Source organism: Oryzias latipes, chromosome 11 (assembly GCF_053564925.1).
Source record: "Oryzias latipes strain Hd-rR chromosome 11, Olatipes_Hd-rR_3.1".
Taxonomy (NCBI): Eukaryota; Metazoa; Chordata; class Actinopteri; order Beloniformes; family Adrianichthyidae; genus Oryzias; species Oryzias latipes.
In genome coordinates this window covers 25,560,633-25,588,537 of record NC_136247.1, presented here as the reverse complement: position 1 = coordinate 25,588,537, position 27,905 = coordinate 25,560,633, and the positions used below count along the sequence as shown (strand labels likewise).

Genomic DNA, 27,905 nt, shown 5'->3' with positions numbered 1-27,905 from the left:
TACTGCCAAGCCCAACTTGATTGCCATTTAACTCTCTGCAGAGTGGCATCACAGGATTCTGCTCCACACGCCTCACCCGCTACTCTAACACTTAGCTGGCAGTCGACAGCCTCTTTGCAGAAACAGCTGGTGAAAATCCAACACCTCCCAACGGAGGAGAACAACGTTGTGGAGACATAGTCAGCTGACAAACGCGGTCCCTGATTAGTTCAAAGAGTAGCGAACATTTCTCACATGCACACACTGAGCTGCCAAATGCTTCAGGACAAATGTGCGAAAACTCATGCAGACGCATTAAAGTAGAGCAAATGTTTGTTCTTTTTTACTTTCCTTTTAAAGCCTTTTTTTTCAAATGCCCTCATTGGTGGATGCAGGCTGTCTGCAGCCAGGAAATGGGCAAAGCAGGTGGCACGCACAAAATATCAAGGGTCTAAGACCACTCTGTGATCCTGCAAAGAAATGTTCATGTACATTTCTTTCTTTCTACGGTCTTGGTGCAAGCGACAGGTCGCAGTGAACACTGATTCAACACGTAAGGGTAAGTAGATCCTACGCATTGCGTAAGGAGCTGTTAGTTAGATTTAGGTGATAAGTGTGAGCTCCTCGTGTGCAGCCTGATTTTCAGAAATGAGGAAATTAGACAAAGGGTAGTTTGTGTGGACATCCTACAGGCACTTAGGCATCACCTGCATGTGGTATTCATGGGCGGTCAGTAAGGATCCAGTACTCGCACCTTATGGATGACTAGAGTGTGGCGTAAGGATACCGTCCGACAGCATCACCCATATAGGTCATACTACAATGATCCCTTGCTACTTTTGCAGCCTCGCAGTTTTTTCATTGCAATCATTCAATCTCTTCCGTACCGTTTCTCCAGTACAGATACGTGCAGCTCACCAAATTTACAAAAATATTTGCGATCAGATCTTCCGTTTCGTGCTGAACTTATTTACTGGACGTATCTTTCCATGAAGGTTTGAACTTTGAAAAAAAATAGTGAGAAAATGCTCATATCTGTTTGAGAAAAGTGTAGAAATTGTGCAGTGAGGGTTTTACATCCTTCAAACATCTATAATCCTTTGCGGATTTCACCTGTCGCAGATTATTGTTAGAATGTAACCTCTGCGATAAAAGAGGGAACACTGTACTTTATGATACACTTGCCACACGCACGACTATGGTACGTTCCATTGTGACATCCCTTGAGGTGGCCGTACGAGCCTCAAGGGAACTGCAAGACACACCTGTTCTCCCCTTAAGCTCTCCATATGGCGGAAAAAAAACAGAAACCCACATCACCTTATAGGTCAATCCGTGTGACAAAAGCTTAATAAAAAAAAATCAGCAGAATAATTTTCTGTTTGGAACAAATAGCAAGCCATTTGTTTTTAAGTTTTCTTGTGTGTGTTTTGGCTCATTTTTTGTGTTTTGTTCCATATTTCAGCAAAAAAATGGGCAAGACTCCATATTTTTTTAGATGCTGCTTCTTTCAGCAAAGCTGTGCGAGATTCCTGTCACTGCAAAGTTTAGCTGAAAGACGAAGCGGAGACAGTTTCTGTCATTCCATCACCACATCACGCTTCATATACTGTAAAGCCGCGCCAATCACAGTCAGCTCAGCCGCGACTCCGCCATTTTGTCAGTCTGTTTTCCTGAAACTCTTCACTCTTCTCATTTTTAACGGTGTGATCTGAGTGATTGAACTCTGATGGATTTCATTTCAACATGAATGCGCTGTTGCCAGGCAAAAATCTAGGTCTGATAAGAGATAAAGTATGCGTCCTGGCTCCTGATTTTAGAGTCCGAATGTATGCAAAAATCTGTGACACAGCAAGAGGTTTTACCTTCAGTCTTCCAGCAGCTTCTATTCAATCCCTGCTGCAGTCTGTCTCTGATGTATCCGTGTTTTTTTTTTTCCTGGAGTTTCAGCCTGCAGAAAAAGTCAGAGGCTTGTTGTCATTCAGAGCTGCAGCAGCATAGATTAAGAAGGATGTCTATACATATTTTTATAGTCTGACGTGTTCTGTTGAAGAGAAGAGACACACATTTAAATATAAGGAGCACGCAAACACAGTGTGTGAGCACACAGACAGGTTTAACTGGATGATCGGCATCGCATGGAGGTGTGAGAAGACAAAATGCAGGCTGTGCACACAGATCTAGGCACAGAGCCTGGAATATTTACTCAGAAACTCTGTTTATAACCCGAGATTCTTGCTCCTAAATCTTAAAAAAAAAAAAAGAAGTTCCTTTTGTCGAAATAGTCCATGTGAAGCCAGGGGTGTTGTTTCTTTATGTATTCTAAGATTTCTTTCTGGGGCTGACAAACAGGTCTATGTAATTTTTTGAAGATTTGGTAAAAGTAAATTTTTAGATTTCCTTAGCAACAGAGATTGAATTTTCACGATATTCTGGTAGAAAATGTAGAAAAATGAGCAACAGGTTTTATTTTATTTTTTATTTTTTTATTTTTTAACTTGTCCTGTCCAACAGCTGGGAAGACAGATGAGAGCTGAGGGCCTCTTGTGTTGGACATATTTTACTTTAACAAGAGGGGTTATTAATCTTCAGACAAACCAAAGGTATGTCTGAATAAACCCCTTTTGTAATTGAGGCCAAACTTTATTAATTTCAATCATGTCTGAAAATCTTTGGTGTTGGACCGGACGGAAAAGGAAAGAGGGGAAGAAGAGAGAGGGACGTTAGAGAGAGGGGGGGGTAGGGGGTGATAATAGGAGGGGAAGGGGGATAAGACCATGAAGCAGCATAAAGCAACAAGTTTACTGGTTGTTAATCATTATGGTAAGGTTCAAATGTAGTAAAAAATAAAAAATAAAAATAAAAGGGGCGGAGCCTGTCCACACACACACTCAAATGTATTAAACACACCTGCTAGCTGCAAAAATGTCCACCTGTCGACATGTACACAAAACAGATAGTGTTCACACACGCATACTTATGCCTTAAAACCAACTAGTGTGAAACATTTCAGTCATTCAGTCATGCAAACTGTTAGTGCAAAGGTGAGCTAACACCTGTGCTCAGGTGAGTGTTTATGTTCTTCTAAAATGGGTGGTGGAACGTGAAAAGAAGGAGGGAGAGTGCCCAGCCATCCCCACCCCAAGACCCCCACCGCAGCAGCAGCGGCAGCCGGAATCCCCCCAACGCCACACGGGAACCGGCAGGGAACAACCGCCGCCCGGGCGACCAAGCCCGCCACCCAGGCCAGGGCCAGCAGGGCCGCCGCAGGGCCCCCAGAGCCAGAGGCCAGGGAAGCACGGAGGGAAAGAGAGCGCCGCCCCAGCCCAACCAGGAGAACAGCCCCCCCGCCGCGCCGGGAGAACCCAACGCAGGGCCCCACCGGAGAAGGACGCCCACAGCCCCAAACGAGCACCCCACCACCACCCAGGAGTTCCGGGCATCCCCCCGCCCCAACCCCAGATACGAGCCAGGACCCCCCAAGGGAGACCCGCTCCGCACTCCAGGCAGCCATCCGCCCGGCCCACGGTTGGTCCAGGGAGGAGCGAGGCAGGGGCCCGCCGCCCCCGCCCAGGAGGGGGGAACCCCGGGGAAAAAAGAGGGCCCACAAGGGGTGTTGTAAATATGGCCCAACCAGACACAATGAGCAACAGGTTAAATGCCACTTCTGTTGGCTCACCACGCAATCGCTGTCCAATATCTACAAACTTAAAAGCCAACATTTTTCACTTCACTTTAGCTTCCCAATGATGCTCGAGGAGTCAGGTGGTGAACTTGAGTGTGGAAAATTCAATGGCAGCCTCGTTGTGAGATCAAAGGTCAAAACTTTAGTTGTTGTTGTTGTAGACAAAACGTGGCGGCTTGTTCTCCATTTGTGGATTTAGAAAAATTTTGGCCACACTCGTCCTTTTTGGAAAGTTTCTCCCGCTGTGATGTTATCATTTTTCGAATATGAGGCAGGGGTGACATTTTCACTCAAATGCGCAGTAAAAAAGAAGAATTGCTAAAACAATCTGGTCAGGACTGCTGCGGGACAGAAGGAGGCTGAACAGCTCTGAGGCTTCTACAGCCAACGTCCCCGCAGCCGTAGATGTTAGTCTTTTTCTGAGTGGGATTATGCTCACAGGGAGGCTGGGTTTGCTGCTCTCACGGTCTGCAGATGGTTCACAGATACGGGTTGAGTGGCTGCAGGGATCAATGCAGTCTCATAACGTTTTTTTTCCCCTCAATGCCGATAAGAATATATCTGTCTTTGTGACCAGTCGCATGGAATCATAAGCAATTATCTTTCAGAGTCACAAGTAAAAACTGCTTCTGGAGGTGGTGGGAAAATAAATCCACTTGGCTGGAGTACACTCTTTAATTACTTTTAGTTTTTTTTAAATGCAAATGTTATTTGTTTTTGAATCTAGCCACAGGGGTTGCAAGCCAGTTGCCTCTGTGCCGGTCCCAAGCCCGGATAAATAGAGAGGGTTGCGTCAGGAAGGGCATCCGGCGTAAAAATTGCCAAAATAACCATGCGAATCATCCACAACACTTTTGACATACCGGATCGGTCGAGGCCCGGGTTAACAACGACCGCCACCGATGCTGTTAACCTACAGGGTGTCGGTGGAAATTTGACTACTGTTGGTCGAAGAAAGAGGGGAGGCAGAAGGGTCCGTGGCCAGAGAGAGAAGGGAAAAGGCAGGAACATAGGTTTGAGAATAGGGACTCTTAACGTTGGCACAATGACAGGGAAAGGCAGAGAGCTGGCAGACATGATGGAGAGAAGGAAGGTAGATGTACTGTGTGTGCAGGAGACAAGGTGGAAGGGCAGCAAGGCACGTAGTATTGGAGGAGGATACAAACTGTTCTATCATGGTGTTGATAGGAAGAGAAACGGGGTAGGTGTGATTCTGAAGGGGGAGTTTGTAAACAGTGTTCTAGAGGTGAAAAGAGTCTCAGACAGGATGATGAGCCTAAAGTTAGAAATTGAAGGGGTGATGGTGAATGTAGTCAGTGGGTATGCGCCACAGGTTGGCTGTGAGTTAGAAGTGAAGGAGAGATTCTGGAGTGAGTTGGATGAGGTCATAGAGGGTATCCCCAGAGGAGAGAGAGTTGTTATTGGAGCAGACTTTAATGGGCATGTTGGTGAGGGCAACAGAGGTGATGAGGAGGTGATGGGCAGGTTTGGTGTGAAGGAAAGGAATCTGGAGGGACAGATGGTGGTGGACTTTGCGAAGAGGATGGAAATGGCTGTAGTCAACACTTACTTCCAGAAGAGAGAGGAACATAGAGTGACATACAGAAGTGGAGGTAGGAGTACTCAGGTGGACTACATCCTATGTAGACGAGGTCATTTGAGAGAGGTTAATGACTGCAAGGTGGTGGTAGGAGAGAGTGTAGCCAGACAGCACCGCATGGTGGTGTGTAAGATGACTCTGGAGGTCAGGAAGAAGAAGAGAGGGAAAACAGAAAAGAAGACCAAGTGGTGGAAGCTACAGAATGAAGAAACTTGTGAGGAATTTAGGCAGAAGTTGAGACAGGTCCTGGGTGGTCAGGATGAGCTTCCAGATGACTGGGAAACTACAGCAGAGATTATAAGGGAAACAGGTAGGAAGGTGCTAGGTGTGTCATCTGGAAAGAGGAAAGATGGTAAAGAGACTTGGTGGTGGAATGAGGAAGTACAGGAATGCGTCCAGAGGAAGAGGTTGGCTAAAAGGAAGTGGGATGTAGAAAGGACTGAGGAAGGTAGACAGGAGTACAAGGAAGCGCAGCGTAGAGTGAAGAGAGAGGTGGCAAAGGCCAAACAGAAAGCTTACGATGAGCTATATGACAGGTTAGACACAAAGGAAGGAGAGAAGGACTTGTACAGGCTAGCCAGACAGAGAGACAGAGATGGGAAGGACGTGCAACAGATAAGGGTGATTAAGGACAGAGATGGAAAGGTGCTAACAACCCAAGAGAGTGTACAGAAAAGATGGAAGGAGTATTTTGAGGAGCTGATGAACGTGGAAAATGACAGGGAAAGAAGGGAGGAAGATGTGGTTGTTGTGGAGCAGGAAGTAGCAGAGATTGGAAAGGATGAGGTTAGGAAGGCTCTGAAAAGGATGAAGAGCGGAAAGGCCGTTGGTCCTGATGACGTACCTGTGGAGGTATGGAAGTGCTTAGGAGAGACAGCAGTGGAATTTCTAACGAGTTTTTTCAATAGGATTCTAGAGAGTGAGAAGATGCCTGAGGAATGGAGGAGAAGCGTTCTGGTTCCGATCTTTAAGAACAAGGGTGACACGCAGAACTGCAGCAACTATAGAGGAATAAAGTTGATGAGCCACACAATGAAGCTGTGGGAAAGAGTAGTGGAAGCCAGGCTTAGGAAAGAGGTGGAGATTTGTGAGCAGCAGTATGGTTTCATGCCCCGTAAGAGCACCACTGATGCCATTTTTGCTTTGAGAATGTTGATGGAAAAGTACAGAGAAGGTCAGAAGGAGCTGCATTGTGTGTTCGTAGATTTAGAGAAGGCGTATGACAGGGTGCCGAGGGAGGAGCTGTGGTACTGTATGAGGTCGTCTGGAGTGGCAGAGAAGTATGTCAGAGTAGTTCAGGACATGTATGAGAGAAGTATGACGGTGGTGAGATGTGCTGTAGGTCAGACAGAGGAGTTCAAGGTGGAGGTGGGACTACACCAAGGATCAGCTTTGAGTCCTTTTTTGTTTGCTATGCTGATGGACAGGCTGACAGACGAGGTAAGACAGGAATCTCCCTGGACAATGATGTTTGCGGATGACATCGTAATTTGCAGTGAGAGTAGAGAGCAGGTGGAGGAACAGCTAGAGAGGTGGAGGTTTGCTCTGGAAAGAAGAGGCATGAAGGTCAGTCGTAGTAAGACAGAATACATGTGTCTGAACGAGAGGGATCAAGGTAGAAGCGTTAGGTTACAGGGGGCTGAGGTGAAGAAGGTGCAGGAGTTTAAGTACTTGGGGTCAACAGTTCAGTGTGATGGGGAGTGTGGAAAAGAGGTGAAGAGGCGAGTGCAGGCAGGTTGGAGCGGGTGGAGGAAAGTGTCAGGAGTGTTGTGTGACAGAAGAGTGTCAGCAAGACTCAAAGGAAAGGTGTACAAGACAGTGGTGAGACCAGCTCTGCTCTATGGGTTAGAGACGGTAGCAGTGAGACAGAGACAAGAGGCTGGGATGGAGGTAGCGGAGATGAAGATGTTGAGGTTCTCCTTAGGAGTGACCAGGTTAGACAGGATAAGGAACGAGTACATCAGAGGGACGGCTCATGTTGCCTGTGTTAGCGACAAAGTCAGAGAAGCCAGACTGAGATGGTTTGGACATGTTCAGAGGAGGGATAGTGGATATATTGGTAGAAGGATGTTGGAGATGGAGCTGCCTGGCAGGAGGGCAAGAGGACGGCCAAAGAGGAGATACATGGATGTCTTGACAGAGGACATGAAGTTGGCTAATGTTAGGGTAGAAGATGTTCATGATAGAGTGAGGTGGAAAAGGATGATTCGCTGTGGCGACCCCTGATGGGAAAAGCCGAAAGAGAAAGAAGAAGTTATTTGTTTTTGAATTTGATCCTACGGAAGAAAAGAAGTGCAAATATTGTTTTTGCACTAATTAAGAGGGAATCTCCCACAAGAAGAAAAGAATCTTAAATTATATTTTTCTTTGTTGCGGCTCCCTGCATTAAAACTAAAGTTATGAGGGGATTTATCTTCTGATAAAATACTTTCATCTTTGTTTTGTTTTTTTGCCTTTTCCTGAAAAACTTGAATCAGTTTCAGAACAGAAAACTTACTTTAAAAGATTACCGTGAGGTAGTTTCTGTGCGTGCGTTTTCCTGTTTTTAAAAGTGGACTTTGCCCAAAATATCAAGGCCATAGACTGCTTAGTGAACCTGTGAGTGAAAATGTTCATGCACGTTTTTTTCAACAGGCATGCTGCGGGTGACAGGTCATGTTGAACCCAACATGTAACGGTGAAGTAGGTGACACACAGGCAAGTCAACGAATTTTTCCATTTTTGTTAACCCCTCTGAACCCTGTGCACTGCACAAGGGGCTTGTTTACGTGAATAGTGCATTCTCCTTGCATGAGGCCTAATTGCTACAAATAAGGACATTAGACCTACTTGTTATCTTACGAATCACATGCACACTGCTGTGCATGCAGCATTTGTGCCCGGTCAGTAAGGGTTCAATGCTCGCAGCTTAATATAGACTAGAGAGTGCAGTGTAAGGACACCGTACAACAGTCTCACACGTACGCAGTGAGTGTGCGCAACCACCATAGCGATAGAGGCTCAGATCTACCACACCAGAGAAGACCCAAGGTGTAGGCTGTGCAAAGAGGCGCCTGAAACAATCCAGCACATAACTGCAGGGTGTAAGATGCTGGCAGGGAAAGCATACATGGAGCGCCACAATCAAGTGGCTGGAATAATATACAGGAACATGTGTGCAGAATATGGACTGGAAACCCCAAGGTCAAAATGGGAAACACCTCTGAAGGTAGTAGAGAATGAGAGGGCAAAGATCCTGTGGGACTTCCAGATCCAGACTGATAGGATGGTAATGGAGAACCAACCAGACATTGTAGTGGTGGATAAAGGACAGAGGAAAGCCGTTGTGGTGGATGTGGCAGTACCAAGCGATGGGAACATCAGGAAGAAGGAACATGAGAAACTGGAGAAATATCAGGGACTCAGAGAAGAACTGGAGAAAGCATGGAAAGTGAAGGTGACAGTGGTGCCTGTGGTAATTGGAGCACTCGGGGCAGTAACCCCCAAGCTGGAGGAGTGGCTACAACAGATACCTGGAAAGACCTCAGACCAGAAAAGCGCAGTGCCAGGAACAGCTAAGATACTGCAGGAGCCTCAAGCTCCCAGGCCTCTGGTAGAGGACCCGAGCTTGGAGGAGAAACCACCCGCAGAGAGTGAGAGGGGCGTTTTGTTTTTGTTTTTTTAATGGAAGGGTGTCAATTGAGAACAGTAGAGTGGAAGGCCATTGAAAATGAAAGAATGAAAAGTACAGATTTCAAACACTTTAATTATTTTTGCTGTTGTTCGTATTAAAACAGCAGATCTAACGTTTAAAGAAGTTTCTATTAATAATATCTTAATCTTTGTCAATAATGACACTGACTCAAAAATTTGGGAGGGGGCAGCTACCCCCCTTGCCTACCTACAGCTCCCTCCTTTTGGGGGGGGGGGGGGGGGGTACTTATGCTTTTCTAATGGTTTTTAGTGCTTGTTCTCATTAATTCTTGATAGATCATCATGCAGATCCCCCCCACATTTGTTTTGTTTGTTCTGTGTTGTTTTGTACTTAATTTCTCATCAAATGATTTGATTTGTCATCAAATTTGAAAAACAATTATTATTTTCTTTCTGAAACTTTGGTCGAAAACATTTTCCAGAAATCTGCTAATCTAACAAAACCTTCTCCAGTTGTCATCTTTGTTAGTCTAATTGCTTTTTGGTTTATGACGCCAAAAGTTTTTCTTGATTCACCTTCTGAACTTATATTTTTTCTTTCCATTTTGCCAATGATTCTTCCAGGTTTCCTTTTGAGATTGTTTTTCTAGCATTTTTTTCTGGATCCTCTGCCATGTGCTGTCCCAGGTTTAATTTAGCTTCTTTTTTCTAATTTTAAAATCGTTTCTGCCTCGCCATCTGCCTTCTACCCCCCCTGGAGTCCTGCGTTTGGATCCCACACTCAGCTCTGCACTTCCCTCATTTCTCAGCGGAGCTACAGAAAGCAACACATTCCGCACAGATGCTGCAGAGCTAAAGAGAAATATACATTTTACAGCAAATACTACAATTTTTAGGCTTCAACTCTGAGTTTCTCTGAGAAATCGCAGCTGGTAAATGAGAGACAGAGAGTGGAAAATATGGCAGCTGCCTTGTGAATCTTGTGAACACTTTTTTGTTATAAAATTACAAAATAAGGTGCAGCAACAGCAGCCACATTTGCGTAAACACCAGGTTTTGTGCAAAAAGAAAAATAAATATCCAAAATTTCAAAAGTACAAAACTCAATCCATGTTTAGACAAGGTTATTACTCCATGTCGTGCATTTTGCATTTTACCCAGGTTGTCTTTTACAATTATAAAATGGCGTTTGATGATCAAAATCATAAAATTAAAAAAAGCAAAAACTTTTGTAAGAATGAGAATATCATTTATTTTTAATGTATTTTTATGGTTTTAGCTTTTATTTTGTCACCTTTGGTTTAATTTTTTCTGATCTTTCAATGTTACTGCTCATGTCTAAAAATCAAGCAGGATGCAGTTTGCATGAAGGTGTCACATCAAAGGTTTTACAAAAAAGCGACAGAACTGATTATTTCTATTCTTATTTTGTCTTTGTGGCAACTGTTACTTTCAGTGACCAATAATCATACTTGTTTTGTCTAAAGAGTTCATTTCCTTGTTTTGAGTGCTGACTATTCCTTTTGTTTTTTGTTTTTAAATGGTCTTTGAATGCCACATGTGCCTTAGTAACAGTCATGTTCTGCCTTGAATAAGCCTGTTAACATCTCCCTCATTCCTCTATACGTTGTGTTCAAGTCTAAAGGACAAGATGACTTCAGTTTCAGCAATGAACTTATTCTAACAAACAGAAAATAACAAATCTGGGACTGCAGGAGGTTTTCCAGAAAGCATGTTCAAACTACCCTGACTTTAACCCTGAACTCTGGCTGAACTTGCTTACTCTGGATGTGTCGGTTCCAAAAGACCGGATATGAGTTGGCGTAATTACGCTGGACTTGGTAACCCTGGGTTAATGCACGTGCACAGCAAGTACATAAAGACATTCTCAATGGATCGCAGATTTCCTGAGTCACCATGGAAACGCAGGGAGACAAAAAGAGAGAGCTATACTTCATTGAGGTGGAGTCGGAGATTTTAATAACGGTGTGTGAAGATTATACGTCCATCAAAAAAGTAATACGGCTGCATCATCAGCAAAAGAAAGAGTTTCTGCTTGGAGAAAAAGAACGGACAAAGTAAACGCACAAATTTCTATCTTATTTTCATTGTGACGCATATATAAAACTTATCCAACTTAAATTAATTACTTCAGTTGGTAACAAGTAATTGAGTTAAATTCATTCAACCTAATTTCTTACGCTTATCCAACTCAATAATTGTTTATACAACTCAAATGTACATATTTATCGAACTAAATGTCATTTTACTTCAATTCAATTAAACGATTTTCCATCTTAATTCATTGTACTTCTTGAACTCTCGTGTTTAAGTTTGAGGCTGCAGATATTCTCATTTTTACAACATGAAAATGAATGATTAATGTGGATTTTCAACATGAAGCAAAACGTGTGTTAAAAAAAAATCATCATCCTCGCCATCCCTCTCACTCATGGTGCAGAAAGAATTAAACATAACAGGACAAATAACAAGGCAAAACACAGTAAAACAGCTACAACTAAATATATTCAGACAAAAACCTACACTTGTACCCAATTCCGTCCAGACAGGCAAAGGGAATGGTATCCCACAATTCCTTGCGGTGCCGATCTAACAGCAGCACCAAAGTTACACCTACTTAATTGAATTAATTTAAATGAAAATAAAATAACTGTCTGATAACTACGTGTTATTTTTAAGGTGACTGAACTAAAAAAAAAGATTTATCTTAACTGAAGCAAATAATTAAGTTAGATCAATGTAAAAAAGTTTATCTTTTCAACACCTATACTTGGTCTTATCACCCTCTCACGGTGGAAAAAGTATTATCTGAGCTTCTGTAAACAAATATCTCACGATTCACTCACTACAGCCGCAAAAATGGTACGTTCCATTTTTATGGCATCCCTCACAAGACACACCTGTGCTCCTCTTAAGATGCGACCACTCGAGTCTGCGACGCTCCACATGCCGAAGATGTTGGGTTTTTGGAAGGACGGCATTTGAACCCCAAGATGCACAGAACTCAGGAAGAAGCCAGGCTTTGTTTTAGAAGGGCGTGGCACTTGACAGGAAACCATGAAGGGGCAGCACTGAGGCACTTCTACACAGTGAGAGAGGAGGAATGGAGTCCTTCAGAGGCGGGGTGATCTGTTATAGTCGAGAATGTCTCAGGGTAGATCCCAGGTTTCCAGTGGTAAAGGAGCAGGAGGAGGTTCAGAAGGCAGAGCTGGAACAGACGGAGCAGAGTCAGGAGAGCTGACCAATGACTGATGTTCTGGCAGAGAGGTGGTGGTGAGCTGAACATTGTAGAGGCAACTGCACAGGTGTCAGGCATGAGGCTGATTGCAAGGCAGGAGCAGGATCACCCAAAAACCAGCAGCAGCCGAACAGGTCAACCCCCCCTTACTATACAGGTGCAACTACAACTTTAGTGAGATTAAGTGAAGGTCTCTTTAGGATTTTTTTATTTTTCATTTTCCCTAATCATGTGGCCCATATGAATTCAGACTTCTTGTTCTCCACAAAACGAACCTCAAATGAATTCCACTGCGAGGCTGTGACACTGCTTGGAGGTGTGTGGCGAGAGGCAGATGAGTTGTAAACCTTTGGAATAAATAAAGCCCCATCATCTCTCCGCTGTCAAATCCATACTGGAGGCTCTGGGGAACTACATCATCTCCTTAATTGAAATTTCTCTTGCATGAAAGCTGCACACACACACACACACACACACACACACACACACACACACAACCCAGAGCACACCTCGTTACTTTACAGAAACAGTCAAGCAGTAAATTGATGGAATAATCCAGACTTTTATTCAATGTTCTTTATCCTGCTAAGCTGTGTCTCAATTTTGCAAAATAAAATAATGAAGCCACAAAAGATTTTTGACGGATCATGTATTTGTTAGAAAACAAGTGAGTGAGTTTAGCATTAGATCCCTGAATGGCACCATTTAGTTTTTTCCTGCCCTAAATAAAATAAAATAAAATAAAATGTGACCACTTTTCTCTGTGGAATTCCGGAAAATCTATTTCCTTGGTTATATTGCTTTTCAAGGCAATCTCCTTAAAAAAACAACCACTTTTATGTCTGTAAAAGTGTTGGCCTCCAAACACAAAAGAGCTGTAACTTCATCTGAGAACGCGTCTTCCTTTCTGCATCCTCACTTTTTTTTCATACTTTCTACTTTTTACACATTATATGACTGTGTTGTGTTGATCTCTGAATAGTACTTACACAGCATTAATATCAGAGCTGATGGAAAAGAAAACTGCAGCTTTGAGAATCCATGAGTGGATGAGAAAACATATTATTACATCCTTTTTCCATATTTGATGAGTCATCTGACTGTTGTTATGCAGAGGGGACTTGCCAGGACCAAAGCACTAATCCACAATTCAATTTTCCTTTCTTGTTTGGTTCAAAGAATTTTCTCTTCTTGAAGAAATGTCATGAAGAAACTGAATTTAGAGGTTTTCAAAACAGGAAATCCTGATTTTATTCAATAAAAAGAGCCAGAAAAACTGCCAGACTGAAGAATATGAGCAGAGCAGCTTTGAGGGTTATAAAAAATTTTTTTCGAAATATAAAGTTTGAGTTTCTTATCAAAAATATGTTTCAGAGCAGGTAGGCACCAGTTAGCTAGCCTGAATTTTGTTCTGCAAATGTTTATGTACCTTTTCCCAAAACTTTTTAACCTTTTGATGCCCTCACCTTAAATCCCAAACTTAACGGAAACCAGGAAGTTCGAAATGTTCTTAGTTCTTCCCATAAAACACTGGTTAGTGTTAGACGTGGGGGGTCAGGATCAGCTTAAAATGAATGAAAAACAACATATTACGTTTAAAAAAGATAGATTCAAATATGAAAAAAGAGAAGTGTGAAAGTAGGTTCAAACCTGAATTTATACCTTGTAAACTTGAAGGAAATATTACAAAAATAAATAAAAAATGGCAAATTTGATGAAAATTAGTTTCACTTTGGCAAGAAACATAATGATTATTATTTTTAAAGTTGAATTAAAACTTGCATTTACACCAAATGTAAAAAAAATAAAAGGGTATGTAACAGCTGCTGTATTGTGTTTTACATTTTTGCTTTTTCCTTCCTCTCATCTGTGTTCACTTTCAGTCCTCAGTTTACAGCTTTTATTTGGATTTTTTTTTATTTCGGAGTAGATATGAATTTTGCAGCTGGATAGTTGGTCAAGTGCAGGACTGTCACGCAGGAAATCAGGGTTCGATTCCCAGGGGGAGCAATGAGCTTTATCCATTATGGGCCCTTATCCAGGGCCCTCTGCCCTACTGCCTAACTATGTAGCCACAAGGGGCCCCCAAGTTTAGGTCTCCCTGTGCCGGTCCCCAGCCCGGAAAAATTACAGAAGAAAGGCATCCGGCATAAAATACTGTCCGAAATAGTGCCAACCTGTGCGAAATACTGAAAGCTGTTTCGCTGTGGTGACACCTGAAGGGATGTGCAGAAAGGTGAACAACAGGTGTTGATCCTAATTTTACATGGGGGCGGGGCTTTGAGCCCATTGGCCACCAGAACATGACTGACATTGGATTAAGAGGTTATTGTTATGTTATTTCCTCTCCAGAATAGTGTCTGTTGTTGCCGCCGCCTGTGTCTTCCCCTCTCTAATGTTTGGGAGGACATTATCACTTCTCTACGCCACATCAAAAAAATATTAATAATTTTTTTTACAGCAAATGTAAAAAATTAAAGAACCTCTCTATTTGTTCATCATTTAAAAACATCTGCTTCCTAATTTTTTACCAGAAAAAAATGAAGTGTCACATAGATCACATAAGAAATGTGATTTAAAGAAAACAACTAAACCAAGTGAAAAACATTTGCCCACACTTCTGCAAAAGCTTTTCAGCCTTTTTTTCCTACACAGACGCCGTTCTCCTCGCCTGCCCACGCTCACGCCTCCACCTGCTCTCCAAGCCAACACGTTCTGCATTTTCCACAGTGCTTTGTCTTTGTTTTTTTCCACCTCAGGCAGTCACACTGGGAGTTATCAGCTTGTGTGGCTTCTAAAAAAAAAAAAGAAAATAGTTTTTGTCAGTGTAATGTTAAAGAAAGAAATTCAAATTTGAACAAACTGGTGATGATTGATGCAATCCTGTTGGATTTGAAGGCATCAAAAATGTACAGTTTTACTCACGAAAGACTTTCTAAAAGGTCCTTAATGGTTTAAATATGTTTTTTTAGCTTTTATTTGTTTGAACACGCTGTTTATTCAGCAGAAATTTGCAGAATTTCTAAAATATCCAAAGTGTGGGTTGAATCTGTGAGCAAACTCTGATTCAGCAAGAGTCAATAAGAACCATCTTTTGATGTTTTTGATTCAGCTGAGTCAGAAGAAGTTCTGTTTGAGCTCCTCTGTGACTTCCAACATCAGTCGGAGGAAAGATTTCCAATAGAATCAGTCAGAAAAAATATTAATGTGCCAGCTGTATTCTAAATATTTGAGTCCACCCTAAACTTGTTATCACACACAAAAACTGCAGTTCTGAAGCAAAACAATAAGAAATACATCAAATATGATGTTTTCTGCCCGTTTTGTGCTTGGTATGGAAACTTTTAAAGCAGTTTTTTAATGCAGCTAAAGAGGAGCAATGAGTTGTTTTTGACGGTCAAACTATTTTCATTTCATTTTTTTATTGCTGCTTTGGAACAGAGAGAAGACAGTAGGTAGCTCTGCTCGCCAGATCTGACCTCAAATACATTCAAACACCTTTAAAAATGCTTTTTTAAATTTACATTTCCTTGATCTTGGAGGAATGTTAAAGGGTTTGATCAGGTTTGCTGTGATGGCAGATTTCTGGATTTGTGTCCTCCAATCTAATGACGTCTTTGAGGGCCTTTTCAGAAGCAGGAAGTTCAGCAGTTAAGAGCTCACTGCGACATCGCCGTTAATCAGAACCAAATACAAGAGTAAATAAATAACCAGCAGATAAGAAAAAAAAAACACTGAGACATTCCCGCTGCGTTTCACAACTCTTTCTTCCTTCTTTTCACTCCAGCAGAAGTTCAGAAAGTGAAGGTGAACTGAATAAAAATGAAGTCTGCTGGTGAAATATTAACGATGAGGGAGTTTAAAAGTGCTGACTAAGCACATTTTCCAGAAACGCCCTGTGCTTTTCTCATCCGAACTGATCAGACCCTCAGCTGCGTGTTGCATCAACAGGGATGTTTTATAGGATTTTATATCAAACCAGAAGAATAAAAGATCCTACAACCTCCTTATGGTTCTACACCTTTCAGTGCAAGGCTGTGTCTGCAGCATTAAAGTGAGTTTACTGAAACCTCACTCTTCTACCTTTTAAGGTCAACTAAGGTGTGGTCGATCATTTTAGGAAATCACTATTGACTCAAATTAAACTATATTCCCAAAAGTATTGGCTCACCCATGATCAGAATCAGGTGTCCCAATCACCTGGTCTGGCCACACGTGTCTAAAATCAAACCCTCAGGCATGCAGACTGTTTTTACAAACATTTGTGAAAGAATGGGCCGCAGTTTCCAGCGTGAAACTGTCATAGGACGCTACCTGTGCAACAAATCCAGTCGTGACATTTCCTCGCTCCTAAATATCCCACAGTTAAATGTCAGCTCCATCAGAACAAAGCATTTTATGAATTACCGGTAGTAAAAGAAAAAAAATGCAATGTTCGGATTGCAAAAATTATGAATGAATTATCGTGAATTCTTATGGTTGTAAATGTCATTTTAGTTATTTGGTTCTTTGATTTATTGATTACTTAACTGACAAATATTTATTTTATAGTTTTTCTATCAAATAACATCCTTTGTTTGAGCTTGTTTCCCTCTTCTTCTCTGTGTAGATCGTTCTTCTGGAACGCAGCGATCTTCTGCTGAGGGTGATGCTGGCCTGTGGATGACGATGGCTGATGACCTCTACAGCAGCACCTTCTCCGTTTCCGAGTCGGACCTCTCCTCCTCCTCTTCGTCCTCAGCGACCGCTCCTTTTCTCACGGTTGAGCAGAGGGCGGCTTTCGTCTTCGTCCTCATCCTCTTCATTTTCCTGGGCCTTCTGATCGTTCGCTGTTTCCGGATCCTTCTGGACCCGTATCGCAGCATGCCGTCCTCCACCTGGACAGACTACATGGAGAAGGACACCTTCGATTACCGAATTTCCTGACAGGCAGCTTGAGAGGCAGCAACCCTGACTAATTAACTGTTAAACTGAGGCAACTATCACACAGATAACCTAAAGCAAAAAGCACAAGTGCACGTTTCCTTCTCCGCTTTCCACTTCTCATTTATTCTTAAACATGTTTTCTTCCAAACCCACTTGAAGTTTGGGTTTGTGACCCCAACTAGAACACTTAGAGCAACTGTTTCGTCATTTGAACAAGAAGTTAATATTTGTTTTAGCATTCGCTTCAAAATATCAAATTAATTTCACATGTTAAAAGTTGCCACGTTTGACTTTTCTGCACTTTCCCGGAGCTGCTGATGAATCTCATGGGGTTCATCAGTAACCATGGAAATGGCTATGTACTGTTCAGTTTGCAAGTTGACAGATGGACCCAAAGTTATTGTCCTTTATGGTCAAACTTTCTGCAAACTTGGTTAGCAAGTAACTAGTTTTGTTATTGAAAAACAACTTAAATCTAAAATATTAGCCTCATAACTTCCAGACTGAAGTACATTTAAAAAGAAAATCAATATCAGTTTCCCAAGAAAATCACCAGGTAGCTTATTACACAGCTATAGACTATTATATTCATGTAATTGTCTAAAACTTGACAAGCTCTACAAACTTGTTTTCACCTCGTTAAGTATCGGTGATGAATATAACTGAACCCTAATGAACCTCAAATATTTGGTATTTCTGCCCTAGAACTGCTCAGACACAGACCTGTGGTCAAATGATTGACAGGTGGTTCAGCATGACCCCACTAAGTGTTAATTTATTTTATTTTTTTTCAATCACTGTCAGGTTAGTTTTGCCTTTTTGGTCAGGTGATGACCATGGTTTCAGCTCAGTCGGAAACCATTGACTGTATATGAGAAATGGACTAAGTGACTCCAAACAGGAAGGACCCGCTGGTTGCTAGAAGCCAAACTCCCATAGACTTCTATAGAGAAATAAACTGCAGTTAGGGACCTGTCGCTGCTTGCTGATGACGTCTGACTCCAACATGGCAACATCCATACTGCGAAAAGATAAGGCAACTGAATTGACTTCATCTCGTTTGAGCAGGAAGAAAACAGTTTTCTCTGGTTGATGTGATACTCACTCGGTCCAGTTCTCAGATACAGTCAATGCCTGAAACCAACCAGTGAGGGGTCACATGACCAACATGCTTCATCCATCTCCTGCACACCACTACACACTGTAGGATGTTGACACAAAAAGGAAACGTGCACTTTGTGTGTGTGTTGCTTTACGTCTGATAGAAGTCTCAGTCTGCCCGGCAGGCAGCACATCTGAGCAAAACAGCAACTGAAACCCAATCTTACTCAATCCACCTTCAAATAAACAAACTTTTTGAAATGTATTGCTAAAAAATGGTCTCTTTCCCCAGATTCCCATAGGGCCAAAATTGGGGGAATCGTTTGCCTGAACACGTGTGGCATTAGCAGAGTGATAAAACACCAGTAAGCAGTTGCGTTTTTTGCTCAGACCTCGTGAAGGTTGAAGAAATCCCTCAGCTCTGCAGCTCTCTGACAGCAGCACTGCAGGAATCTGCAGCAGTGCAGCCAGAACATGAAGAGAATGTAAGAACCTGAGAGGCGGGCAGGGATTTCGTCATGCCGTCATGCGCCTGTCGGGCAGCACGTTAGGGTTACTGTCTCTCATGGGAAGACAAACTTGTTCTGTTTTTTTTACTATGTGTTCCCCGTTTTTCTAAAACAAACAGATTGTAAGAATTTCATCTAAACAACTTCGTGGGACTTGATGTTGACACGGAGTGTTATTTCTGAAGAGTATTGGGAGGTGGAGGAGCATGAGGAGGCCCAGAAGAGGTGGAGGTAGGAGGACAGAAGGAACACGGCTGTGCTGAATTGGTTGGACTGCAGAGACGAGACGGTTTCCAGCGCCTTTTCGTTGTCCTGTCAGCCTGTCCGTTGCTTAGTAACTGGTGTTTTCAGTGCCAGCTGAGATCTGGAGCCAAAAAAAACAGCTCTTAAGGAACAGGAACACAAACTAAATGAAGACAAAAAAATACTCCAAGTGAGCTCCACAGCATCTGTCAGCCAGTTTGGCACAAAACCAGCCAGCGACCTCAACTCCCATCGGTTTTCTGAACAGAAGTCAACAGGTGAGTCTTTTTTCAGATTGTGTCTCAAAATAATGCGAAAAACGCTGAAAGCCAAGTATCTCCGGCCAAAAAAAACCCTCATGAAGTACATTTCCTTTTTGGGTGTGGTCATTTTTATGTAGCGTCACCGTGAAAGTTTCTCTTCTGATATTATATCAATCGTTTGGTCCAAATTGGACAAAAATAAACAGGGATCTTATGATGCCACAAATGTTTCCTTAAAGAAAGTTGAAGAAACAACAAGATTAGAAAGGTTGCAGATACAACAGCAAAATCCCCACATTACACAGAAAAAGTAGGGATGCAAGTAGAATGGTAAGACCACTGACTAGGACAACATTGCTTTCCAATTACTAATAAAGCCTCAGTCAAGTGTACCTGTAAAATGTTTTGAGCTTTTGGATTCTCCGGGACCGTAGGGGGTGGTAGAGAGAAGTGGCCGCATCCAAAGAGTAGTGCAGGTGTGTCTTCCAGTTCCCCTGAGGCTCAGGTTTTTTGTGGCTTGTACATCTCAAGGGGCATCTCAAGAATGGAGCGCACCATTGTCATTGTATGGTATATGTATTGTGAAGTATCCGTAAGGCTAATCGCTTAGTCAGAACTGGGAAATCTGTACAGGGCACGTAGGTGGTCCGTGCAACATCTTAAGATTGAAGATAAAACGGTAATCCCATTGAGTAAAAATGTGGATGCACATGTTGGCCTAGATCTGAGTAGTTTGTGTGGACATCCTCCCAGCATCCTATGGACACTTACGTGTCACCTGCACACCTAGTGCATGCAGCCTTTGTGTCCATGCAGTCCATTGGGACTCGGTACTCACATCTTAGCAATGACTAGAGTGAGGCGTCAGGGAACCGTTTGACAGAATCCCTGTACTTCATAACAAAGACTTCAAGATGCACTTACTACACACACGGCAATGGTACGTTCCATTTTCATAAAGTCCCTTAAGGTGGTTGTCAGAGAACTGCACTCTCCTTAAGATGCAGTCAATCTCCTCTCAGACCCTGAGCACCTGTATGGGTTAACCCGCCATACAGGTGCATGTAAGGAGTGGCCACATCTTTCAAGGAGTGCAGGTGTGTCTTAGGGTGTTTTCATACTGGAAAAGTCCATTGGTCTAGACTCTACAACAAGTCCACTTAATTCGCTCCAGATTGAGTCCTGAATCTTGAGTTTGCTCTGCATTCAGACTGACTTCACCCGGACATTTATGTTTCAATCCGAAGCTTGTACACAAACCCATGACTGAAGATCTCTTTGTGCATTGGCCAGGAATTACAAGGGTGGGGGGAAGAAATGAAAGAAAGAATAATGGGAATCCTGCGTTTTGCGATCCTTGTCGGGATACCTCACTTCATCCAACTATATATCTCACCAGGTAGGGCATTTGAGACTTCAGGCTTAAGGCAATGGTTACATCGCCTCCGTCATGTCTGCGTTCCACATCTAGCCCTATGCAGCTTTACGCACGAGTTCTATTTCCAGTCTGTTTACGCGTCAATTTCGAGGCAAAAATCCAGGGAACGGAAAAAGGTTTCAAGATAAAAACTTCCGTTGTGCTTTCAAAATAAAAACTTAATAAGATTTCATTTCACATTTACGGTGACGTGCTCACGCAAAAACATGTGTTAACACTAGCATGGGCGACAAAAGTTTAATTGAATGAATTAAAAAACATAACATCATAAATGACAAAACATGTATTTTACAAGGACTCAGTTATGAAGGAAAGGGCTTGGGGGTCAATCTGCAGTGTTGGGTGAGCGAAGAGCGAGGCGAACTTGTTGACATTTAAAAAGAGAAAAATCACGTCTACAAATGTTTCATTTTAGAAGGCAAACAAACAAGCTTTTCTATTAGCTTCATGGGACTCTAAAGCACGTGTCAAACTTAATGTGGCCCTCCATGTCATTTTATCTGGCCTGCGAGAACAAAAAAGTTTTTAATTTCTTAAAATGGAAATAAAAAATGGGTGTGTATTTATTCATATCTAGGGGTAATCAGACTTGAAATATCGGATTTGGCTACAGTACATTAGGACTTAAACACTGTCCATATAACCTAACCTGACAGAATCAAATTTAAAAGGATTTATGCTAGAGTAACAAGCAAACGTATGTTTTCTTTGCAACTGTAATTGTCACTTTAAAAAGTTATAATAAATAAATAATGAGTTATTTAACATTAAGTAGTAGTTACATTTATTTTTCATTACATTTAGTTACATGTATAAGTTATATCTGGCCCTTTGAGGACAGCCACTATGCTGAAGTGGCCCTCAGTGAAAATGAGTTTGACACCCGTGCTCTAAAGGGTATTAATGTTCTAAAGTGCACATTCACAGAGAAACTGCGGTGATGCCGTCTTTTGTTTTGTGTGTTCTCTCTTGTAGCGGCCCACCCTTGGGTGGCCTGTAGGGATTAATGGCCCTTCTCGTTGTTGGAGGTCTCCTGTCAAACTGCTGAGCCGAACGCCTTTTGGAGCAGAAAAACAGTTTGAAGTCAGAGTAAAAACATCTGAAGGAAATGAAAAGCTGCTTCCCTTTGAGCTTTCTCCTGATGGGAGATTGGAAAGCATTAACATGGTTAACTTTCTTCACTGACGAAGTCACCGGAAGCAAAAAGAAAACAACGGCTGATTTATTTCCAAGGAGAAGACTGCTTTTTTTTGTGTGCAGCAGTTTTTAAAAAAAAGGCCAAGGTTTTTGGGTTTTGTTTGTATGTGTGCACGATTGAAGGAGGGGTTTTCCACGGAAGACTAAAGCCCACCATCTCTGCAACCTTCAATAGGATATTTTTGTTTTTTTTTTTTTTTTTTTTTTTTTTTTTTTTTGCTTCTCCTAGTGGTCCACATGGCAGCGACCCTCGCTGTAGGCAAGGTGACCAAATCTCTGGCTCAAAGGGAACACTAACAGAAATGGAGAAAATAACTTTTTTTTTTCCTTAAAGCAAAAACAGCCCAACACCTCTTCAAGCATCAGAATTCAATGGGATCAAGCTAAAAAGACAATCTGAATTTCTATGAATAGGAGTTTGGGATTTTTCTTTTCTGTTGAAGGATTACAATTATCTTTATTATTCATATTCATCTCATACTCATCTTTTTAGACCTAAATGGTCAGAGAACAAACTCAAGAGTATTTTATTTATTTGTCTAAACATGTAATTTCAAGTCAGTGTTTACTGTAATTATTTTAGATATTGTTCACATCTTGACAGTTTTAGGATTGAGCACCTGCACTGCAAAAATCAACCTTCAAAAAAATGAGCAAAGAATTTTTTTTAATTCTTTAAATAAGCTAAAAAATAATGCAAATGGGGTAATAAAAAAGTCTCACTGAGAATTATTATTTTAAGAAAAAACTTCTATTCACAAAGACATCTTAAACTAAATTTTCTTACACTAAGATTATTTTGCAATTGAATTTTTTTTTTCTTGCAAGACAGAGAAAAGGACTTTTACTTTCTTAAGATTCTGTTTTTGCAGTGAGCTGTGTTTTTTTTTTCAACAATTATTTATTTTTTCTGGTGTTCTTTAAATCAACACACTGTGATATATTTACATTATTTAGGGGCAAAACGAGGTATGAATGAATCAAGAGGCAGTATTCTACCAAACTTTGCCTCAAAAGCTGCCATCATTCTCCTTAACATTATTTTTATTTGCTTTTCTGTTCAGACAGGACTAACCTGTCCATGTAAACTAAAAACAAGCTTCTTTAGCAGTACATTGTGCAGAAGATGTTTCTTTTTCTCTTTCTTTGTTCAGTCCGTCCTGGCGTTCCCACAGGTGTTACCTTTGGAGCTCTAATAGACAACTGCATTTTGTGTCTTTTCACCACAGCTTAAGGTGACATATGCAAAGTCTAGCAGCCAACAAAGAAGGACCGAAATTTTGTCAAGAATCCAATTATTTTTGCATGAAAAACTATTGTCGTGTGATTTCAGTTTAGTCACAAAAAAGCCAAAATCTGGTTTTCTTTTAAAAATCCTTTTTCTAACAGCAGCATTTCTTTGTTTTATAGTTTTAGAGAACATTATCAGTAGTTAAACTTATCATAATTTAGTTAAATTTATATTAGTGGTAGATTTATTTTCTGGATGGCGCTCATAAATCCTTTTTTTGTGTTTTTTAAGTGTAAAATGCAAAGCAAACAATTAAACACCACAAGTGATCTAATTGCATTGCTCATTTGGCAAAAATTAAACCAAATCAAAAGTCTGTGCAGGAATAAATAATGCATAAATTAACTTTTAAACAGATTTATATCAAGCCAAATGCTGCTAACTAATATCTTTATCATCTACATATTCATTAAGACGAATGCATTGGCAGTTTTCTAGGCAGAAAAACTGTTTACCAGCGAACATTAAAGTATTTACAAGCATCTGTCTGAAAGCTTTGCCATAAATGGAGCGAATAAATAAAGGAAGGGTTTCTTGATGACCAATAAATCCATGTTTCAATGGTTGGAGGGAGATGTTGTTTCATTGGCCTCAAACAAGTAAAAACAATAAGGAGGTGCTTTAGGAGAAAAAAACAAAGGTATCCATAAAAATCATTGAGCTGAAATGAATGAAGTCCTGCTTTGATGCAAAAGACTCATCATAAAAGAAAAGCGCTCACTTAAGTTTTTGCTGCTGAGGATGTAGCAACATGTTTGCTTTTATGTTTTAGTCCGAGATTTTGTTGGAAACCAATTTTCAAGACTTTGCAAAAGGCAGATAATGATTTATTGATTTTATAATGTACCTACATTTTCGGTCTGGACTTCACCTAAGCCAGGGGTCTGCAACCTTTAAGACTAAGAGCCATTTGGTCCAGTTTCTTGCCGACTAAAACCCAGCAAAAACCACAAATTCCAATTTCTAATATTTAGAAAAACAAACTTTCTTGATGTTTTTCTGACCATTAAGCCATGCACTTATTAAATACAGCTTTGAAATATTTCCAGTAATTGAATATAACCAGCACTTTATTTTTCTTTACCATATTTTTTGGAGTACAAGTTGCGTCCCTTTGGATTGTTTGGCCAGGGGTGCGACTTATGCTCAGGTGCAACTTATATGCACATTTTTTTTATTTATAGCCTCATGTTTTTCTCCCTAATAACCACTAGAGGCCACTATAGATGTGTGTATTAGCATTTGTTACGGACTGCAACACAGAAGAAGCAGCACTGGCCTCGTGGAGTTGCTCAAAAGTGACACATACAATAAGGAAGTGACAAAAAGAGTTTAATTGACTCGTTAGCATGTTCTTTATATGAATACTCTGAATACTTGTTCATACATTTATTTATACATTTATTTCTTCTTCTTCTTCTTTCTCTTTCGGCTTTTCCCATCAGGGGTCGCCACAGCGAATCATCCTTTTCCACCTCACTCTGTCATGGACATCTTCTACCCTAACATTAGCCAACTTCATGTCCTCTGTTAAGACATCCATATATCTCCTCTTTGGCCGTCCTCTTGCCCTCCTGCCAGGCAGCTCCATCTCCAACATCCTTCTACCAATATATCCACTATCCCTCCTCTGAACATGTCCAAACCATCTCAGTCTGGCTTCTCTGACTTTGTCGCTAACACAGGCAACATGAGCCGTCCCTCTGATGTACTCGTTCCTTATCCTGTCTAACCTGGTCACTCCTAAGGAGAACCTCAACATCTTCATCTCCGCTACCTCCATCTCAGCCTCTTGTCTCTGTCTCACTGCTACCGTCTCTAACCCATAGAGCAGACCTGGTCTCACCACTGTCTTGTACACCTTTCCTTTGAGTCTTGCTGGCACTCTTCTGTCACACAACACTCCTGACACTTTCCTCCAACCGCTCCAACCTGCCTGCACTCGCCTCTTCACCTCTTTTCCACACTCTCCATCACACTGAACTGTTGACCCCAAGTACTTAAACTCCTGCACCTTCTTCACCTCAGCCCCCTGTAACCTAACGCTTCTACCTTGATCCCTCTCGTTCAGACACATGTATTCTGTCTTACTACGACTGACCTTCATGCCTCTTCTTTCCAGAGCAAACCTCCACCTCTCTAGCTGTTCCTCCACCTGCTCTCTACTCTCACTGCAAATTACGATGTCATCCGCAAACATCATTGTCCAGGGAGATTCCTGTCTTACCTCGTCTGTCAGCCTGTCCATCATCATAGCAAACAAAAAAGGACTCAAAGCTGATCCTTGGTGTAGTCCCACCTCCACCTTGAACTCCTCTGTCTGACCTACAGCACATCTCACCACCGTCATACTTCTCTCATACATGTCCTGAACTACTCTGACATACTTCTCTGCCACTCCAGACGACCTCATACAGTACCACAGCTCCTCCCTCGGCACCCTGTCATACGCCTTCTCTAAATCTACGAACACACAATGCAGCTCCTTCTGACCATCTCTGTACTTTTCCATCAACATTCTCAAAGCAAAAATGGCATCAGTGGTGCTCTTACGGGGCATGAAACCATACTGTTGCTCACAAATCTCCACCTTCTTCCTAAGCCTGGCTTCCATTACTCTTTCCCACAGCTTCATTGTGTGGCTCATCAACTTTATTCCTTTATAGTTGCTGCAGTTCTGCATGTCACCCTTGTTCTTAAAGATCGGGACCAGGACGCTTCTCCTCCATTCCTCAGGCATCTTCTCACTCTCTAGAATCCTATTGAACAAACTCATTAGAAATTCCACTGCTGTCTCTCCTAAGCATTTCCATACCTCCACAGGTAGGTCATCAGGACCAACGGCCTTTCCGCTCTTCATCCTTTTCAGAGCCTTTCTAACCTCATCCTTTCCAATCTCTGCTACTTCCTGCTCCACAACAACCACATCTTCCTCCCTTCTTTCCCTGTCATTTTCCTCGTTCATCAGCTCCTCAAAATACTCCTTCCATCTTTTCTGTACACTCTCCTGGGTTGTTAGCACCTTTCCATCTCTGTCCTTAATCACCCTTATCTGTTGCACGTCCTTCCCATCTCTGTCTCTCTGTCTGGCTAGCCTGTACAAGTCCTTCTCTCCTTCCTTTGTGTCTAGCCTGTCATATAGCTCATCGTAAGCTTTCTGTTTGGCCTTTGCAACCTCTCTCTTCACTCTACGCTGCGCTTCCTTGTACTCCTGTCTACCTTCCTCAGTCCTTTCTACATCCCACTTCCTTTTAGCCAACCTCTTCCTCTGGACGCATTCCTGTACTTCCTCATTCCACCACCAAGTCTCTTTACCATCTTTCCTCTTTCCAGATGACACACCTAGCACCTTCCTACCTGTTTCCCTTATAATCTCTGCTGTAGTTTCCCAGTCATCTGGAAGCTCATCCTGACCACCCGGGACCTGTCTCAACTTCTGCCTAAATTCCTCACAAGTTTCTTCATTCTGTAGCTTCCACCACTTGGTCTTCTTTTCTGTTTTCCCTCTCTTCTTCTTCCTGACCTCCAGAGTCATCTTGCACACCACCATGCGGTGCTGTCTGGCTACACTCTCTCCTACCACCACTTTGCAGTCATTAACCTCTCTCAAATGACCTCGTCTACACAGGATGTAGTCCACCTGAGTACTCCTACCTCCACTTCTGTATGTCACTCTATGTTCCTCTCTCTTCTGGAAGTAAGTGTTGACTACCGCCATTTCCATCCTCTTTGCAAAGTCCACCACCATCTGTCCCTCCAGATTCCTTTCCTTCACACCAAACCTGCCCATCACCTCCTCATCACCTCTGTTGCCCTCACCAACATGCCCATTAAAGTCTGCTCCAATAACAACTCTCTCTCCTCTGGGGATACTCTCGATGACCTCATCCAACTCACTCCAGAATCTATCCTTCACTTCCAACTCACAGCCAACCTGTGGCGCATACCCACTGACTACATTCACCATCACCCCTTCAATTTCTAACTTTAGGCTCATCATCCTGTCTGAGACTCTTTTCACCTCTAGAACACTGTTTACAAACTCCCCCTTCAGAATCACTCCTACCCCATTTCTCTTCCTATCAACACCATGATAGAACAGTTTGTATCCTCCTCCAATACTACGTTGTGGATGATTCGCATGGTTATTTTTGCAATTTTTACGCAGAATGCCCTTCCTGACGCAACCCTCTCTATTTATCCGGGCTTGGGACCGGCACAGAAGTAACTGGCTTGCAACCCCTGTGGCTAGATTACATTTATTTCTTCTATATTTCATAACGATAAATATGGTTATTAGTGTTATTCATTTTGTTAAAATAATTTGATTTCCCGTTTTCTGTTATATAAATTTCTCCCAAAAGGGCGTCTTATGTATGATTTATTTCTCTTTATTATGCATTTTTGTTTCTGCGACTTATGTGAGTTATTGTCCAAAATATTTTTTATTTGACAACCTTTTACTTTTTTTCTTCTTTTGACCAAAACACACACGAGTTCCTTTTAAAATAAAATACATTCAAATAAGATCCTCCAGTTTGCTTAAAAAAGGCAAGAAAGTTGAGTCAAACATGGTTTTTTCTATCATTTTTCATTATGAATCCAATTTTTTGTATCTATACATGTAGATTCAATTATGTACTTTCATGACTTTGTCTTTGAACAACAACTAAATACAATTGTGCAACAGAAGATCAGAAAATATGCTTTAAGAATTTACTAAAGATAAACTACCACAACTGTAATAAGTTAAAACAAATCAACCAAAACTATAAAACCAT

At 41.7% G+C, this 27,905-nt stretch overlaps 1 protein-coding gene across 1 annotated transcript; it reads right to left on the bottom strand.

The window, feature by feature from the left end:
- Positions 1-5,601: 5,601 nt before the first annotated feature.
- LOC144995391 (uncharacterized) lies at positions 5,602-27,403 on the bottom strand. The gene is made up of 2 exons (XM_078955081.1): positions 24,961-27,403; positions 5,602-7,143 (listed from the first exon to the last, which is right to left on the bottom strand). The coding sequence occupies exons 1-2, from the start codon at positions 27,401-27,403 to the stop codon at positions 7,103-7,105; spliced, it is 2,484 nt and encodes an 827-aa protein (XP_078811207.1). The 3' UTR covers positions 5,602-7,102.
- Between the last annotated feature and the right edge of the window lie 502 nt (positions 27,404-27,905).

What these genes read in the sequence shown, in the direction of transcription:
- LOC144995391 (XM_078955081.1), bottom strand. Translation starts at nt 27,403, where the DNA reads ATGAAATATAGAAGAAATAAATGTAATCTAGCCACAGGGGTTGCAAGC. An exon ending in CAAGACAGTGGTGAGACCAG is followed by an intron (nt 7,144 to 24,960) that starts GTCTGCTCTATG and finishes CCTCCATCCCAG; the next exon opens with CCTCTTGTCTCTGTCTCACT.